Source organism: Doryrhamphus excisus, chromosome 10, assembly GCF_030265055.1.
Source record: "Doryrhamphus excisus isolate RoL2022-K1 chromosome 10, RoL_Dexc_1.0, whole genome shotgun sequence".
Classification (NCBI taxonomy): domain Eukaryota; kingdom Metazoa; phylum Chordata; class Actinopteri; order Syngnathiformes; family Syngnathidae; genus Doryrhamphus; species Doryrhamphus excisus.
In genome coordinates, this window is record NC_080475.1 from 3734054 (window position 1) to 3753822 (window position 19769).

At 40.5% G+C, this 19769-nt stretch overlaps 1 protein-coding gene across 4 annotated transcripts in view; it reads left to right on the forward strand.

Moving 5' to 3' along the window:
• Positions 1–19769, forward strand: part of skap2 (src kinase associated phosphoprotein 2) — a 26259-nt gene continuing 6490 nt past the window's right edge. For 2 of the 4 annotated variants that reach the window (XM_058083533.1, XM_058083532.1), the window contains exons 1-11: positions 1–143; positions 409–514; positions 632–657; positions 1125–1229; positions 3210–3290; positions 4736–4819; positions 4923–5047; positions 5291–5354; positions 5441–5563; positions 7096–7205; positions 13169–13276. In XM_058083533.1, the coding sequence (XP_057939516.1) occupies positions 104–143; positions 409–514; positions 632–657; positions 1125–1229; positions 3210–3290; positions 4736–4819; positions 4923–5047; positions 5291–5354; positions 5441–5563; positions 7096–7205; positions 13169–13261 (957 nt within the window). In that variant the 5' untranslated portion in view covers positions 1–103 and the 3' untranslated portion in view covers positions 13262–13276. Of the gene's footprint in view, positions 144–408; positions 515–631; positions 658–1124; positions 1230–3209; positions 3291–4735; positions 4820–4922; positions 5048–5290; positions 5355–5440; positions 5564–7095; positions 7206–13168; positions 13469–19645; positions 19707–19769 lie in introns of those variants that run through there. The other 2 variants (XR_009131754.1, XM_058083531.1) reach the window with 2 other exon arrangements.

Genomic DNA, 19769 nt, shown 5'->3' on the forward strand with positions numbered 1-19769 from the left:
CACAGGATTAACTTCCGCGTCTCTGTGCGCGCGAGGCTGCCGCTACTTCCGCATCACGTGATTAGTCCCCTCTCTGGACTGTGCTTGCCTGAACAAAATAACCATGCGAGCTCTTCCCTACGAATTAACTACACTTCTGTCAGGTAAAACATTCTTTTAAACTACTTAACTATCCATAGGTGTTGTTTTTGTGACCCGGGGCTCAGACGCAGTCTTTTTTTTCCGGACTACACTTCGAAAAAGAGGAAGGAAAGAACCGACTGTTACTTTTAAGGTCCACGTACTTACATACACCTGCGTTTATTAGCATTGTTTATATTTCCTGTGTAAAATCAACCATTTACGAGGCGTGAAATGAGACTTACTACCACTAATTGTGTAATATTTTATTTCTATTTTTATTTTCAGACCTGGAGGCTTTCCTATGTGATGGCCTGAAAGGTGAAATTCTGAGCAAGAAGGCTAAAGATAAGAGAGAAGCCTTCATTAAACGGATTAAAGAGGTTAAATTGGGGTATGCTAGCTAGCAGTCCATTCGCTGATCTCCCTGTCAATCAATTTATCTTATCTGTTGATTTGCCTCAGTTATCATTTGTCTGATACTAATACAGATCTACCCTCTCCAAAACAGATTCCCACATGATTTCAAGGATAAAAGTGAGTTTTTCATATTTTTTTTTAATCAACATTTGTGCTCCAAATATCAAGAAACGATGTTCACACATTAAATTTTTCTTCCATATTTGTCACTATACCCGCATATCATAATGATAATGTCAATAATGCATGTTTGTCAATGTAAAAACATCCTCTGTGACAGGTTGTCCTGCAATAAATAGGAAGTGTGTATAAGTAAATGCAGCTTCTGTTGTGCTATCTATCACAGGGTAGTTCAACTGGTGGCCCACGGGCCACAAATTGGCCTTTAAATGCCACCATTTTGCAGCAGATTCCTAAAAACAACAGAGTACTCTTGTCTTGCAAAGGATGCCTCACTATCGTTTTTGCAGTAGTACCTTAAAAACCAAAACACTACACAGTCTTTGACCAGTGTTACCATATTGATTCCGTTTTAATGTGTGACCTTACAACTTCTTATTTGTTGTACATCGCTCTCCCAACAGGCGGAGATGACACAGGCGACGACGAGGACGAGGTGGACAGCAGCAACAACGATGGAGGCTCCCTGCAGTCTGAGCGCACAGACAGGGAAGAAGAGACGTCTGAGGGTAAACAAGCTGTAAAATGTCATTTCATGGAGTTTTCCTTTTTTAAACAAAGAGTGACTCGGTGTGTCGTTGTGAAAGAGACATTCCGATTGTAACTTAGCAACACACATTGGGAGCGTCGCCGCTATTCCCCCGTCACCCGTTTTTACTGCACAAGTGTGTTTTATGGTTCAGAGATACTCTGACGTACCTTTCACAAAGTCTCAGAAAAATGAGCTGCACCTACAAACAAAAGTATTAATGTTAAATTATGTTAATTAATATGGTGTTGTGTGAGGTAGATGTTATTGTCCCTTTAGGCTGCCGTCACAATATCATACAGACATAAAAATATAAAGCAGCACATTTCAAGCAAATAAAGCAAGAGAGTACACATCTGGTATAGCAATTATATATACGTGCATTAAAAAGAGCATCAATTTTACTTAGGAAAGTAAAATTTTAGAATTACACATAAAATTCATCCTGCTTTACATCAAAAGTAGTTTCGGAATTATCAAGTTATCATAAAGTGAAATCAGCAGTGGGTCGTAGATTTTGTACCCGAGCCTTCATGGGGACTTAATCCACTTTTAATACCATCAATCTCACATCTTAATTATACAATATAATATAAAAAAAATGCAATATAACAAGGTGTGGCAATTTTGAGAGGCATTTTGCGTATATTTGGAAATGGACACCGTTATTAAATAAAACCAAAACCAGTTAAATCTTTATCTTTGACTATGTTGTTGCGATACATCTGATTAACTGATTAATCTGATTAGCAAGGAAGCTGCCTGAAAATTTGTAAATGTGTCTCTCGAGCATTCATTCATTCATTCATTCATTCATTAATTTTCTACCGCTTATCCTCACGAGGGTCACAAGGGGTGCTGGTGCCTATCCCAGCTGTATTCGGGCGAGAGGCGGGGTACACCCTGGACTGCTCGCCAGCCAATCACAGGGCACATATAGACAAACAACCATTCACACTCACATTCATACCTATGGACAATTTGGAGTCGCTAATTAACCTAGCATGTTTTTGGAATGTGGGAGGAAACCGGAGTACCCGGAAAAAAAACACGCATGCATGGGGAGAACATGCAAACTCCACACAGAGATACCGTAGAGTGGAATCGAACTGGAATCTGCGCGCTAACCACTCGATTATTTGTCATACATATACAGATACAGATACAATGCTATGTTATGTTATTTTGGGCCAGCAAGGTGGCCCTGTGAGGCCAATCTGAAATCCGATTGGTTAAAAAAACACCCCTTTTTGCTAATATAATTTACTGTATGTTACACATAAGGCCCTGGGCAAAATACATTGACACGGGAACACATCTGATTGGACAAAAACTATACATTGTAAATGTAGGTCAGTGTTTCAAATGGTGTTCAGGCCAGCAGAGAAGGCCTTGCTGAAAGTAAAGTCACCGCTGAGTAAAGAAAAGTAAGATCGAGACACATTTATTCATAAGTCCAGAATATCTTTGTAATACTTTACCAATGAAAACAAAATGACAAAAAAAATCAATTATGGGATTGATGATGGGATTAATATAGTTTTCTAATGCTTTCCTTATTTAGCCAGGAGATGAGAAAAATAATACAAACTCACACGCTTGGTTGAGATAGCGTACTTGTGCTTAATGTTGTGGCTGGTGAGTGTACGGGCCGATATATTCCCATGTCAGGGAAGTCAAAGTAAAGCGGTGATTTGAGGTTGTGGGGGTTTACGGCCTGTAAGCAGCTGCCAATTTTATGGCGTCTCTTTCACACAAAGCAACTTTGACACAGCATTGAAGTTGCACAGGGCCGGGACGTCGGTGCACACGCCGCAACTTTTTCACAACCGTCATCTGGCTGGATGTTATGTCAGAACTCATTTGTCGGATTTTTTTCATGTGAAAACTCATAACACGTTGAACAGCAGCACGTTTGTGTTTTTGTACAAGGCACTCATTTCCCATAATGCTCTTTCAGGATGTCATCAGTCTCCACCGGTGGCGGCGCAAGACCTGCAGTCTGTCCTTATGTCAGGATACCTTGAGAAACGCAGGAAGGGTGTGTGGTCTCTAATAGGATACACATGGTACTTGTAAAATGTAGTGATGTCCAAGAAGACCTGTGTCAGAAAATCTGTTCTTAATTTGCATGCTTAATTTTGGTTAACACCGTCAGAGAAGTATTCACTTAACAATGTGTGGTCTGCCTTTACAATAAGGTACACAAAAATACAATAGTGACTGAGGAACTAATTAGTAGAGTGGTTACTGAGGAACAAAGGCATATAAATTTAGAGTAGTTACTGGGGAACTAATGAACTGAGAAACTAATGAGTAGAGTAGTTCCTGAGGAACTAAGACACATAAAGTTAGAGTAGTTACAGAGGAACCAATATGGTACTAAGGTAGATATAGAGTAGTTACTGAGGAACTAATGAAGTAATGAGTAAATAATGACTAAGGCACATACATTTAGAGTAGTTACAGAGGAACCAATATGGTACTAAGGTAGATATAGAGTAGTTACTGAGGAACTAATGAAGTAATGAGTAACCAATGACTAAGGCACATACATTTAGAGTACTTACAGAGGAACTAATGAACCGAGGAACTAATGAGTAGAGTAGTTACTGAGAAACTAAGGCACGTAAAGTTAGAGTAGTTACAGAGGAACTAATGAGGTACTAAGGTAGATAAATATAGAGTAGTTACTGAGGAACTAATGACTAAGGCACATACCTACTGAGGAACTAAGGCACATAACGTTAGAGTAGTTACTGAGGAACTAATGGGGTACTCGGGTAGATAAATATAGAGTAGTTACTGAGGAACTAATGAAGTAATTAGGAACTGAGGTAGATCAATTTAGAGTAGTTACTGAGGAACTAATGGGGTACTATGGTAGATAAATATAGAGTAGTTACTGAGGAGCTCATGAAGTAATTCGGAACTAGGGTAGATCAATTTAGAGTAGTTACTGAGGAACTAATGACTGAGGCACATACATTTAAAGTGGTTACTGAGGAACTAATGACGTAATGAGGAACTAATGAGTAGTTACTGAGGAACTAATGACTAAAGCACAAAAAATTTGAGTAGTTACTGAGGAACTAATGAACTGTGGAACTAATGAGTAGAGTAGGTACTAAGGTAACTAAGGCACATAAATCTAGAGTAGTTACTGAGGAAGTAATGACTAATGCACATACATTTAGAATAGTTACTGAGGAACTAATAAGTAGTGTTTAGGGTTAGGTAGGTTCTGTCCTCATTAACTACTGTAATTACTGTAACTGCTACTCAATGTATTTATTATTCTGACTGTACTCTGCAGTGATCCAATACCGGGAGGTGTTTTAATAGAAGGTAATCAAAATGTCAGACAGGCCACCTCTTGTATTGGAATTCCCTTAGATGACATTTCACTTTCACTTTTCATTCACTTACACTTTAGCACCAAAGTCTGTATGTTGTTTGAAGTTTGATGTTTCTTCTCGTCAACAGATCACAGTTTTTTCGGTCAGGAATGGCAGAAGAGATGGTGCGCCCTAAGCTATCGTACCTTCTACTATTATGGCCACGAGAAAGGTATTGGTGTGCCCCCCCAACACACTTTTGTCCAATTAAGAGCGACGCTGACACCGGGTGCGCGTTGGGGGATGTTGACAGTGACATTGTTACCGTGTGACAGACAAGCAGCAGAAAGGCGAGTTCAGCATCGATGGCTACAATGTCAAAATGAACAACGGCTTGCGCAAAGACTCCAAGAAAGACTTCTGTTTTGAAATCTCAGCGCCGGACAAGCGAGACTATCAGGTATGTTTGACGTGCTTTTGTTTTTGGCAATATGGCGAACCTGGCAAAGTGTGTTTTTCTTTGGAAAATATGTGTACATATTTGACACTGCTGCCTTTTCAATGTCAGCCTGTCAAGCATATTTAAATTTTTTTTACGTTTGTGGAACATTTTTCAGATTCATAAATGCAATATTTGTTTATGTTAATTGATACATGAATAATTTAGCCGTGGCTGTCCTATTCATATCTGTTCTTTCAATAGTTCTGTGCGTCATCAGCCAAAGAGGCAAAAGAGTGGGTGAAATGCATAGACCTCATTTTAAAAGGTTTGGATTATTAGAAGAACTTCAGGAATAAGCATAATTCACATTGAATCCAATTTTAAGTCAGATTATTTTAACGTGTGGTGCAGACATGTCTGGTATCATCCAAGAAGAGGAGGAGGAAGAATATGACGTGGAAAAGGATGAGGAACAACTCATGTATGATGATGTTGGACTTGCACCTGATACAGACATCTATGAGGTGCTCCCAGGTATAAATACACACACAAAGATAGTATAATACTTTCTAAAGTATAGTACTAATAGTGGCTAGTATTTACTATATTAGGGAAGTGTATGCTTGTAGCTGTTTGGCCGGGGGTGGAGTAAATTACACAGACAGGCAGGAAACCCAAGGAAACATTGCTGGAAGAGGCGGCAGAGTCCGGAAGATCTAGAAAGCTTTCTGTGCGGGTTATTGTGTGGAGCTGCTCTATACTGTAGATGTTGTTTGTCCCAAAAATGAGTATAATAGGTCTCCTTTAAGCAGCAGAAGAAGAGTTACGCCGCCATGTCTCATTATCATGTGTTTATGAGCGAGGTCGGACAAATGAATTTGTTGCGGGCTGCTTGAAATTCTTTCATTCATTCATTCATTTTCCACTGCTTATCCTCACGAGGGTCGCGGGGGGTGCTGGAGCCTATCCCAGCTGTCTTCGGGGCGAGAGGCGGGGTACACCCTGGACTGGTGACCCAGCCAATCACAGGGCACATATAGACAAACAACCATTCACACTCACATTCATACCTATGGACAATTTGGAGTCGCTAATTAACCTAGCATGTTTTTGGAATGTGGGAGGAAACCGGAGTACCCGGAGAAAACCCACGCATACACGGGGAGAACATGCAAACTCCACACAGAGATGACCGAGTGTGGAATTGAACTATGAGGTCTGCACACTAACCACTTGACCGCCGTGCAGCCCGCCTTTTCATTTCGAATAAAAATTCAAATTTTACTTTCTCTTCCAACAGCAGTGCAGATTCCTCACATAAAAGAAATAATTCCAATAGCTCCGATTTCTTTTCCCGCTCATGCCAGACGTTTGTCCAGCCACTTGGCAAGCAGAACGTGCGGCCCACATTTTGAGCCCTAAAGCCCAAATAAAAAATTAATGTAAAAAATCTGTATAAGCAAAAATAAAAACAGATCAGATCACAGTTTTTTTGGGCAGGAGTGGCAGAAGAGATGGTGCGCCCTAAGCTATCGCACCTTCTACTGTTATGGCCACGAGAAAGGTATTGGTGTTTTTTCAGCGACACACAATAACCCGCACAGAAAGCTTTCTAGATCTTCCGGACTCTGCCGCCTCTTCCAGCAATGTTTCCTGCCTGTCTGTGTAATTTACTCCACCCCCGGCCAAACAGCTACAAGCATACACTTCCCTTTTTCAGATAAAAACAGATATTACACTCCTCATGATTTAACTAGCCATTGCTCTGTATTAAACATAAAATGCAATACAGTTAGAAACCAAGAAAACAGTGCCGCCTAGTGGCCCCTGTACTAATGCAGTCACCCTGCATCAACACTTTTCGTAATTGACCACAAAGTGCAAGAAAGAAGAAGTGACATTTGCAGGGGAAGTTCCTAACGTGTGCAACGAATAGAAGTGAATGTAATGTGAATCTATTAATAGATTACGGCAATGTTAACCAACTTACTTGAAGTTTTTTTTTTTTTTTAAGATAGATTTACTGTCCAAATAAAACACCTCCTATGTTATCACGCTTTGTACAGATGCAAACACAGACTACCAGAACTACTACCAAGGCTTATGGGACTGTGTAGGCGACCACCCGGATGAATTGTCCTTCAAGCGCGGGGACACCATTTATATACTGAGCAAGGTAATCGCAACCTACTTTGTTTTATAAAAAAAAGAGAATATCGATATATTTTTTTTAAATGCACAAACTCAACAGCAATGCAAGCTGTTGAGTGAGGACCACCTAAAGGGAGTTATTCCGAGGTCCTTGGAGGAACAGGCTGTTCATATCCTTTACTGGCAGCACCTGGCCCAGCGCCTGGAGCTGCATGGCTGAAGGCTGGCTCGAGGCCGACTGGGCTCGAGTCTGCCTCTGGCTCTCTGATGGGGGATTAAATGTGTCACGACGGAAACCGTTTTAGTGCTGTTGGCTCGCCGCGTCGTTCCATCACGTCCATGTGGGGCGTCTCGCCGTGCTTCCTCCACCGCCGCCGCCGCCGCCGTCTTCCAGCCCACACACCTATCAGACGTCTCCCTCACCTCGCCAAATAGGAATGTGTGTTCTCAGGAAACCCAGGCTCAGTCCGACACGCTATTCAGAGAGGGGGCGAGGACGTGTAGTGGACGTCCAATTTCCGAGGCTTGTCAGCTACACTGAGGGGACCTTCTTTGCTTTAATTATACAACCAAACAGGGGTGTTTTGTTCATAACCAGTCCATGTGAAAAAAGGACTTGGACCTGCTCATGCTACATTCAACACACTCATACTCCTGCACATTGCAGGACGAATGTGGAAAGTCAGGGATATGTTTGCACGTCAGTGGTTTGAGTTAAGCGTGTGAAATGTGCACCGCAGAGACGGGGATGGATCTTTGAGACATGTTGTCAACCACACTTGCTGACAACACGCCAGGGTCCTTTTCATAGTCTAGTCTGCCATCTAGTGGCGTTCACGTGCAATCATTTAAAAAAAAAAGATGCCAGGATAGTGAAATAGTTCATCAAAAAAGTTTTTAATTAAATAATAACCTAAATCAATATCAAAATACACATGTGCAGTGTAATTAAGTCAGATAATAATAATAAATTCAGCCTTTACAGAGATAATAATGCTGAGTTTTGATGACACTGCTGAGAGGTATTAATGTCAGGATTGGTTTATCAAACTCAATTTACTTGGGGGGGCCACTGGAGCTCGGGTCTGGGTGAGACTGGGCCGCATCAGGTTTTCAAAAAAAAAAAAACAAAAAACGCATTTATTAAAAACAGAAAAATGAATAAACTTTGCTTTGGTTTCGATTTTCTACAAGAAAAGCTCCGATAAAACATTTCACTGTTCTCAAATATCTTAATTTTTATTTTTCTGCACAAAATAAGATGAAAAATAAATAAACAAATCAAGAATAAAGAAAATCAATCAGTAATAAATAAATATAATAATAATAATAAAAACTTAAGAAACCACATATAGTTGGTGGGTAGACAAATTATTTTTTTCAGATTAAAATGAACAAAGCATTATTAGAGCCCTGTAGACATGACAAAACACGACTATAGTCACATTTATACTTTTTTTTAATTTACATATTGCGCAACTGCAGGGTCTTGAGACACATGCTAACTCGCAAACTAGAGAGCTAGCGACCTAAACGGTAGCCTTCAAGTTATTTCCTTTAAACTTAAATAGCCAAAAACTTACCACTTCCACACGGATAGGGAGGATAACTATTAACAGTTATTTAACCTTTAACATGAACATTAATCAAACGTAATAATTTTTTCTGGGTACATGATACCATACAGCATCCATATCAAACTTGCGCGGGGCCGCACTAACATTAAACTTTCATATCAAGGCGCGGGGCCTCAAACTAGTCATGTGGTTGAGACCCCTGGTTTATTATTTGTGGTTGTAGTTTGCAGTGGTGTACTGTACGCAAAATGTCCGATTTACCCTCATGTTCATAAAGGTAGTATACCCCAATAATAAATACAGAGACTTATAAATTATATAACAATACATAGTGCAACATTTTGTCTAAATGGTGCTTTTTTAAAATTCAAAATGAAGCACATCAAAACCTTTACATAAGTGTTACTTTTGTTGCTCTACGGCAGTGTGAATCATTTCCGCCGATCAACTCATTGAAGAATGCCCATTTCATGTGGTGTGAAGCAGCAAAACGAAACAAAGCAGACAGACGTTCCACTGCTCAATGGCCAAATGCTTGTTTATGACTCCTCTCTTTGTGTGTGTGGGGAAAAAAAAAGGGCCAAGAATCAAGTTGCCCTTTCACTCGGACTACGAGCGCCATTAGCTGGAACCTTGGTGTTGGGGGTTGCGGCCCGCTGCGAGGGCAATGACCATAAAACCTGTCTGGGCTGCAGCAGGAGGGACAGCCGACTCCTTGCTTCACTAACCACTCCCTCCTCCTCCCTTTTTTTTTTTTTCGTCCCTCCCCCATTCCACAGCTCAGAAATAGCTGTAGTGTTACAGCTGCGGGACACCCCCCTTACCCCAATCCCCCCCCCCAGTCGGCCCTGAGTGTTGATTATAGGGCCCGAGGAGTGCAGGACGGGGGGTGCTTTGTCCAGATATGCTGCACCGACCCGCCCCCCTCTTCCCTCCTCCCCCGGTTCAAGTCACAGCACATAAAACTAATGGAGAAAAGTAACGTCTCACTTCCTTTAAGTGGCTGGAATGGTTGATAAAATGTAAACACTGTCCCAACATAATGCTTCTTAGCGCGGGGTGTTACCATGACTTATATTCATCTCCCCGCTTAACACATGTTGTACAATTGCTGCTAGTAAACACATTGTTTCTCTTGATGGAGGTATTAAAGCGACAGGGCAGCGTTACTTGCTGACCGAGGCTACTGTGTGCTAAAGTGTGTGTAGTCGGTAAAGGGTGCCATTAGTTCCGTGCAGCTGTGTGTGTATGTGTGTGTGTGTTTGGGCTCTTGTGTTGTGTCCCACACCCACTCAAGAACAACTTATTTGTCAGCCAGAACTGCACAATGAGGTGTTGCCTCATTTCAAAGGCTAGCGGCAGGAAGTTGTGTTGTGTACGCACACACACACACAGGTCTGTTATTACAAAGAAGCATGTGATATCATGTGACAGGCTTATTTAGTGGATGTGGCATTGAGCGGTGTTTCATTTGCAAGTGGTACAGGAAATGGATGGGGAAAAAAGAACGACAAATAGCCTTTTCCCGCAGAAATTGGGACCGAATACTAAGAGATGCTGTCATGGAGTAAAACTGTAGTTGACGCCTGCAATGCTTCTTATTGCATCACCGCAATTCCTAGTTACCGTGCCCCCTTATTGGGTGTGAGATGACACGCTTTCTGGCAAAAACATGACATAGTTTTAATGTCCTTGCAGGAAAAAAATCCCATAATTTTCTATAGCGAGCAAAAACACAGGAAAAATAGTCATAAAATGTTTTGTTTCTTGGACTCAACCACTACATTGGTGTGACTGCTTGATTGTCAGCAGTAAGTGGACACAGATGCGTGTTTTTTTAAACACTGTGCAGGTTCCTGCTCCTCACTTGATTCATGTCCCGTGAAGACTTTGATGTGAGGTCATGCTCTTGGTCAAAGAGAGAGTCTTACATGTCTCCTCGGTGTCCTAGCATTTTTGCATCGCTTACAGCCACTCGGAGAGGAGCTTTAACTTTACCTTGTTGTGATTTATGATTTATATATATGGTTTTTACGCACAATGATGCTTTTGGATGTGTACGAAATGTGAAGTTGATGATGAATGAGCAGAAAACATTGCAATGGGCCATTAAAAATGATCAAATACAGTGGAATCTTTAAGGTGGAACTGCATTCTGTTCAGGGACGCTGGTTAATCACAGATTTGTTGCATTTGGAAGCATTTTTTCCCCATAGGAAATAATAGCATTAAAAAGGATCAGTTCCAGTGTCAAACTGTCACGTCATAATATTTTTATTAACTGCACAGGCAGTATTTAACATTGAAATTAATATTTAACAACTCACCCTAGCATTATGTTAGGAGGCGGGGCAGCCCCGAATCCCCCCCTACCCCCGCCCCCCAAAAAGGTCAAGTTAATTTGATTTTTATTTTGTTTTGTTAGAACCGACTACAATTACACGATAGAAGTACTGTACACTTAGACAGTACACTGTTATTTGAATTTGCAGGTTGCCTGGCAACCTTATCAGACACCCTTGATTGACACGAGCTTGGGGCAGTTAAATGCTACCTACCACAGTCTGACACGGCGATGCACTGAGGAGAGAGTAACACCTTACCTGTGTGGGCGGGACTCAAGCATAGCATAACCTAATAGGGACTTCCTAGTTCAGGTCTTCCTGGTTCAAACTTTGAGAGCAGAGGTCCGGTATGCTTTACTTTGTTCCACACAAAGACGTTTCAGTTTTCTATATAGCGCCTGATCACAGCAGTAGTCATTTAACCCACCCAGTGGGTGTGCAAGATGCAAAAGGAGGTGATGATGCAACTCCCCACTAATGCTTTTCACTTCATGAGCAATTTTAAGCCATAAATACAGCCACAAGGTGGCAGAAGTGCCTTTGATTAGAGGTTGGTATGGATCATGTAAACATAATAAAGAGCATGGAGGAGTGTAGCATGCAGAAGGTAACGTAAACACTCCTTTTTGAGTTGTTTATGTCGATATAGGGGCGGCACGGTGGTCGAGTGGTTAGCGTGCAGACCTCACAGCTAGGAGGACCAGGGTTCGATTCCACCCTCGGCCATCTCTGTGTGGAGTTTGCATGTTCTCCCCGTGCATGCGTGGGTTTTCTCCGGGTACTCCGGTTTCCTCCCACATTCCAAAAACATGCTAGGTTAATTAGCGACTCCAAATTGTCCATAGGTATGAATGTGAGTGTGAATGGTTGTTTGTCTATATGTGCCCTGTGATTGGCTGGCCACCAGTCCAGGGTGTACCCCGCCTCTCGCCCAAAGACAGCTGGGATAGGCTCCAGCACCCCCCGCGACCCTCGTGAGGAAAAAGCGGTAGAAAATGAATGAATGAATATCGATATAGTTGTTTAGATTTGTCGCAAAAGCAAAAAATATTTGTGTCAAAGTGAAACAAAAAGCTGGTTTTCTCTCTTTTCTAGTAGGGAACTGATATTTCCCTGAAACTTACCTTTTTGTTCTTCTGCTGATTACTAAAGAACGGAAAAAGGTAGACACTAACTTGTTTTTTTTTCCTGATGAAAGGCAGGTGGGGCTGCACGGCGGTCGAGTGGTTAGCGCGCAGACCTCGCAGCTAGTAGAACTGAGTTCAATTCCACCCTCGGCCATCTCTGTGTGGAGTTTGCATGTTCTCCGGGCACTCCGGTTTCCTCCCACATTCCAAAAACATGCGAGGTTAATTGGCGACTCCAAATTGTCCATAGGTATGAATGTGAGTGTGAATGGTTGTTTGGCTATATGTGCCCTGTGATTGGCTGGCTTTTTATTATGAATGTGGATGGGGAGATTGCAGTACATTTTGGATGCTTGCATGTACTATTTACAGTACGTGTGTGCCACCTCAGGCAAACACTGCTACTGTAGTATAAATGCTTTAAATCTCTTCTCATGTTCTTTACTTCATACCTTGTTGAGGTTTGTCCTTCTTTTGGATTAAGTGCAAACTTAAGTCCAAGAAAAAGCCAAACACATGCAAGTTAATCCTTTGAGGCTCAAGGAACTGAGCTCTCATAACGTCTAGTCTGGCGTCACGCATGACAACGGCTCCAATTCCGAAGTTTTGTGTTATTTGATAGGCATATCCGTCCTAACTAATTATTGGTAGAATTCCAAATTGTTTGACCTTAGGCCTTGAACTGGAGAACGGGGTGTCCAAAGTGCGGAGCGCGGGCCATTTGCCGCACATGACTGCTCTTTTATTGGCCCTCACTAAAAAAAATTTTTTTGACATGTTAGAATAAAGTAAAAATATGAATATACACATTTTTAACATTAAGATAAAAAATGTTACAAGTATAAACTCAGAATACTATGAAGAAAATTGTTTTTTTCTTGGCTTCTTCTCATCATACATCACCCTCAGTGATTTTTTTTTGCATCTGTCTTTCTCCAGGCATACCAGAACTATGGTTGGTGGGTCGGAGAGACGAATGGAAATATCGGAATCGTGCCCAAAGACTACCTGCTGGAGCTCTACGCTTTATAAATGCATTCTATAATGGTAATAATCATTTTTTTCCCACAGTTTGTTCAGTTCAAAAACATACTCATTAGCGACCTGACATGCATTCCTTCTCATACTATCCACCATGGATTGAATTTGTGTTTAAAAATAAATATGTCGTTTGCATTATATAAAATGAAGCCACAAAGTGGTAATAGTAAATGTCATGTCGCTGACATACATAAGTAACCTTTGCCCTTTTTTTTATCTAGCAGTCGAACACAATAGTACAAATGTCAATATCAGATGTTTTGAGTCAGTTTTCCGATACATTTGAATGTCTTATTGGTAAAAAAAAAAAAAAAGATTCAATTCATGTGGTCAGCACTTTCAAAGGGGTCTGAGCGTATTTTATAATGCCTGTGAGACTTTGCCGGGCAGAGGATCACAGATGGTTGGCTGGGCTCTGTGCCTGAGGTGCACTAATAAGGCAGACAGCCACTCTGATAGCACAGATCCTTATCGCCCTCCGAGGGGTCGTTTGACAGCAGGCGAGGCAGCGTTTGCTCGGTGCGCGCTCTGCCGAGGTTACACACACACTGTACGTATCGTTTTACAGCCTTTCTCGGCTCAAATACCAAAGTTATACCACAGTGTTCTGGCAGGCAAAAGAAGCCCGCTCAAGGTTTTCTCAAGGTTGTGACACACAAGGCGGGAAGGAAAATGGACGTATTGTTCCTTCCTTTTTTTTTTTTTTTTTTTTTGCGCCAGCATCTGGGGTTTGTGCCTCATGAGTGATGAGAGAGTCTCGTGTCCTCTGGGTGACATTCAAAGGCGACATAAATCCTGCTCTTTACAGTATGGCACAAGGCCGTAAAGCCTCTCTGCTAATTGGAGATCTAATGAATTACCATAATTAGTTATTGAATATGCTGCGTTGGATGCACATTGTATGACGACAGCAAATGGCCGCATCATTCGGTGACATATGTGTGACAACAATATGTCATCCAATCATTTTACATTTTATCTTTTGAGACTAACATTCCAGCAACAATGTGTCTACACAGTACTCCATTCACTGTCCGAGTATAGGTTAGGTAGCCAAAGGCAAGCAAGGCTAAATATTGCCTTACATTTTTATGTGACAATAATGGATTTCCTTAATGGATGTCAACTGTAGCCCCCATCCGTTTAGGTGTAGACTGCCATATTCTGGGGATATACAGGTCCTTTTATTGCGATTTAACATGAAGATAAAAATGTTTCCCAGATAAATGCCAACCCACCATTAATCTACAGACCACTAAATTACACTAATGATACCACAATATCGCCATTTAATACTTGGAACCGCTAAGTTGCTCCGAGATAGACTACAATATGTGCAGAGTACTAGATAAACAAGCTTTACCGAGTAAGATGACTGAAGTATGAATTATTTTTTTCAAGCTAAGATGCTAAAGCTAATAGTAGTAGTATTGCTTTGGTAAAGTTTCTATCACTGTCAAAAATAACATGGCTGAAATCTTAAACACATTTAACTAACTTTAAGCTAAGATGCTAATGCTAGTGTAGTATTACTTTTGTAAAGTGTCTATCACCATCAAAAATAACATGGCTTAAATGTTAAACATATTTCACTAACATTAAGCTAAGATGCTAATGCTAGTGTAGCATTACTTTCGTAAAGTGTCTATCACCATCAAAAATAACATGGCTGAAATGTTAAACACATTTTACTAACTTTAAGCTAAGATGCTAATGCTAGTAGTATTACTTTTGTAAAGTGTCTATCTCCATCAAAAATAACATGGCTTAAAGGTTGAACATATTTAACTAACTTGAAGCTAAGATGCTAATGCTAGTGTAGTATTACTTTTGTAAAGTTTCTATCACCATCAAAAATAGCATGGCTTAAATGTTAAACACATTTCACTAACTTGAAGCTAAGATGCTAATGCTAGTGTATTATTACTTTTGTAAAGTGTCTATCACCATCAAAAATAACATGGCACAAACACATTTAACTTACCTTAAGCTAAAATGCTAAGATTAGTGTAGTGCTGCTATGGTAAAGTTTCTATTACTGTCAAAAATAACATACGTAGCTTAAATGTGAAACACATTTAACTAACTTTAAGCTAAGATGCTAATGCTAGTGTTGTATTGCTTTGGTAAAATTTCTGTCACTAGGCTCAAATACATTTAACTGACTTTAAGCTAACATGCTAATAATAACCTAAGGCTAACATGCTAATGCTAGCTTAATGTGCTAGCTGTTTTTGCTATCAAAAATATGATATGACTTAAATATGACAGACACATATGTGTCACAAATTAGATTTAAATAATGTAAAGCAAACATGCTAATGCTACTGTTGTTTTTGGTTTCTAAAATAAATGGAGTTGTAATTTAAAAACAATAATTGTCATAGATTTTAATTTCATATAACAATATTTTAGATACTCAAATGCCGTCAATTTAAAAAATATTATATAAATAATAAATAATGTAGCATTCTATTTATTCTTCAGTATTTTGGCCGGCCATGTTTGTGCAGGAGGTTCTCTGCAGGGGTTTGCCCAGTAGTGGATTATCGTGTTACAGTAAAATAAGACCTTTGAGACGACTTCCACATAGCGATACGTGCTCACCATAGTCTAGGAATGTCTCGTCTATGCATCCTCATGTCCTATTATAAACCCCAGAGCCTTGCGCTTAAGTCTGAAGTCTTGATGTACGCCACTACGGAGACTTCATCTTGATCAAGCTGTCAGCTGTTCGTGCTGTACTTTCACCAGGTCGTTGTGACATAGATCAGCAACGCGGCGTCGTGGAGAGTTTCTGTCAGGAATAGCACAGCCTTATTTATGTGCCATCGCCTGGGATTTCACGGCAAATGTATTATTGCCTCTCCAACTTGGCCTTTTGTCAGCATTCCATTAAAGCCTTCCTTGCTGCTACACATCCTTAAATGTCCACGTAGGCCATTTTCAAAAGCAAGTCCATCTTAATTGAGGTCATCTCACGTTAACGTAACTCACAGAAGATGACAAATAAAGGTTTGGGTTACAAAGTTGGCTGATGACACCGTGTGTGGGTAGAATTAAAACCCCATTATGTAATGATCTGAGTCATATACTGTGTAGTGGTCTACAATATAATGTACAATGTATGTGGTACAGTGATTTTGGTGCTGAGGAAAATAGTCCGGCTAGTTGCTGGGGACAGTTGGCTTCTTAAAATAATATACCTTAAAAGCATCGTAAATTTGCAAAAATTTCACAAAATTGCCTACTGGAAAAAATCTGACCTCACAAATATTTTCTACGCGAGAGCTATAGTGGTTTAAAAATGGTATGTACCGTATTTTTCCGTATTAGTCGCACTTTTTTTCATAGGTTGGCTGTTCCTGCGACTTTTACTCCAGGGCGACTTAGAAATGAATAAACTGTTTATGAATAAATTTTTAAGAATAATTAAGAATAAAGTCAAAATATTAAATGAAAAAACTTGTAATTTAACAGATTAAAATAAAAAAAAATTCAGAGAATAATGTCATAATATGAGGGAAAATAAAGACATTTTAGTAGCATAATGTTAAAGCATTAAAGAAATATGCTATAGAGCAGCTACACACAAAAGCTTTCCAGATCTTCCAGAATCTGCACCTTTTCCAAATGTATTTCTTTCATTTTCCAGAACTGGTTGTATATCTAGGCTGCACGGCGGACGAGTGGTTAGCGCGCAGACCTCACAGCTAGGAGACCCGAGTTCAATTCCACCCTCAGCTATCTCTGTGTGGAGTTTACATGTTCTCCCCGTGCATGTGTGGGTTTTCTCCGGGTACTCCGGTTTCCTCCCACATTCCAAAAACATGCTAGGTTAATTAGCACTCCAAATTGTCCATAGGTATGAATGTGAGTGTGAATGGTTGTTTGTCTATATGTGCTCTGTGATTGGCTGCATTACTTTAACAATAGGATTAGCATATTCTATAGTGGCTAGGGACCTAGCTTTACTGACTTACAAATGTTGTATTATCGTGTTAAACGATGACAGAGTTTCAGATAATAAGGCCTGAAAAAAGTTTAGCACGGCTCTGAACGCTCGGTTTCAGAGAGTTTTTTTCAAAAACTGACTCCCTGTGATGTCACAATGAGAGAGACGTCCTTATAAGGGCGTGCACCCCGTGACCAATCACATAGGAGTGAGCGTGCCTGGAGTCGGACAATGGTTGTTTGTCTATATGTGCCCTGTGATTGGCTGGCCACCAGTTCAGGGTGTCCGAAGACAGCTGGGATAGGCTCCAGCACCCCCTGTGACCTTTGTGAGGATAAGCGGCAGAAAATGAATGAATGAATGAATGAATAACCATTGTGTTAGCATATCTTACACCTATTCAGCTTGTTCTCTATTCTTTTATTAATGTTAGAACTTGCCTTCCAAGATGACATAATGTCTGTTTTGGTCAAGTAGTTTGTAAAATAAATTACCCGCAAAAAATGCAACTTATACTCCAGTGCGACTTATAGTCCGCAAAAAAAATCAAAGCAAGCAATTGGCGATGGTTGATGCGCTCTCATTTGTGTTCAAATTCTGAATCGGCCAACCTTTTAGAGGTTCGACTGTACTGTTTGTCCCTGTCAGGTTGTCATGCTCAGTTGAGCTATGCGCTGACGTGCCGCCACGGATAAATCAGTCTTATCGGCGTGACAGGTGTTTGTCCACCTGCTATAAACATCTCCCACGCCTATGCCCCCCCGCTCCATCTCCTAGCTGTTATTTACTGGACTCCAGCCTCCATATTTTGGCTGTGTTTACTCTCTGCCTGGGGCTCTAATATGAGGTCAGAGCTCTGATTTACTCTACTAGTTAGTGAGCTGAGTAACGACCCCCCGAGCCGGATAGTTTACAGTGTGTGGCCGAGGCCGGTGATGCGGCGGATGCTCGAAGTGTAATTACACGCCGGTGGGCACGGTGCGAGCTTACACCTCAGCTGCAGCTGACCGCCCTGCCACTCTCCGACACTCTAAACACTCCATTCTTTTCTTTCCTCCTCCTTACTCCTTACTCCACTACATAGTGACACCTCCCCCTGCTTGTGGTGACCTCACATTCCAGGTGAAGTCCCATTTCAATGTCAGATCTTTATATAGACGCGGCCTACAACGGAGCAAGGGGAAGGTATACGGGATCGAGTTGCAAGGCCCGCTAAAAAGCAGATTGCCGCCATTAATCTCATTTAGTGTTCGCTTTGGTATGTATGCAAACACGGTGGTGCCCCGGGGTTTAATTTAGTGCGCCGCTTACACATGGAGGTTCATGCAGTGACCCCGCATGTATGACTAGAAGATTCAATACATAACTTTAAACCAGCACCACACAGGCTCATATGTATAAAGATGGATGACAAGGAGCAGGGCCGTGTTTTATTTATTTACCCACAGCACATTCTACAAATGTAATTTCGCAACAAAACTAAAAAACAGCAATAGAGGAAATTTAACAATTTTGCAAGAATAAAGTCAAAATATTAAACAAAAATATTTGTAATGTAACGGAATTTTTAAAATAATTTTCTGAGTATAATGTCATAATATGAGGGAAAATAAAGACATTCTAGTAGCATAATGTTGAAGCATTAAAGAAATATGCTATTTTTTTAAAGTTGTAATATTAATAATAAAACAACAAATAAAGGTGGTGGAAAAAGTTCCAATTTTAAAAGAATATAGTCCAAATTTTATTTGAACAGAGAAAGAAAATTTACAAGAGGTATATTGAAATAGTTAGAAATAACAGAAAAGGATTAAAAACAGCTGTAACTTTACAAGAATAAAGTCAAAATAAGAGAAAAAGTTGTATACTAAAGAGATAAATGAGTGGAATTTACTGTTACACTTGTAATATATTGAAAAATTATATAATTTAATCAACATAGAGTTTAAATATGAAATCATGTGTTTTTAAGTTGTAATATTATGAGACACAAAACAAAATAGCATCAAGTATGAGCATGATGTAAAGCTTATTATGCTCATTTTGGGCCCTTTGTATTGAGTTGGGGACTCCTATAGAGCAGCTACACACAATAACCCGCACAGAAAGCTTCTTAGATCTTCCAGAAGCTGCACCTATTCCAGCTGTGTTTCCCTGAGAAATACAGGAACACCAGAAAAGGATGGATAGTGATGGAAGATTCCAATGTTCCCAGTTCATCCAGAGTAAACTCGATTTTCCAGAAGAGTCTTGTTTGTCGTTCAGCATCACGGTACAGTACAAACATGTGGAATGGAATGTGATGCAGGCCCATTAAGTTTCCATTACTGATAATCCTGTGAATTTAGGATGGTCATTAGGTCATGTGTGTTGCATGAAGAGCAGGTGGGTAATGGCAGTAATTTGTGGTTATGCGGAAGGTGGCATGATGAATGGGCTCTGGCGAAGACAAGCTGAGCTGGCCACTGGATCTACTGCAGAGTAAGGAGAATTTAGGCTCACCATAAAAGATTTCTCCTTGCCCCTTATTTCACTCGGACATTT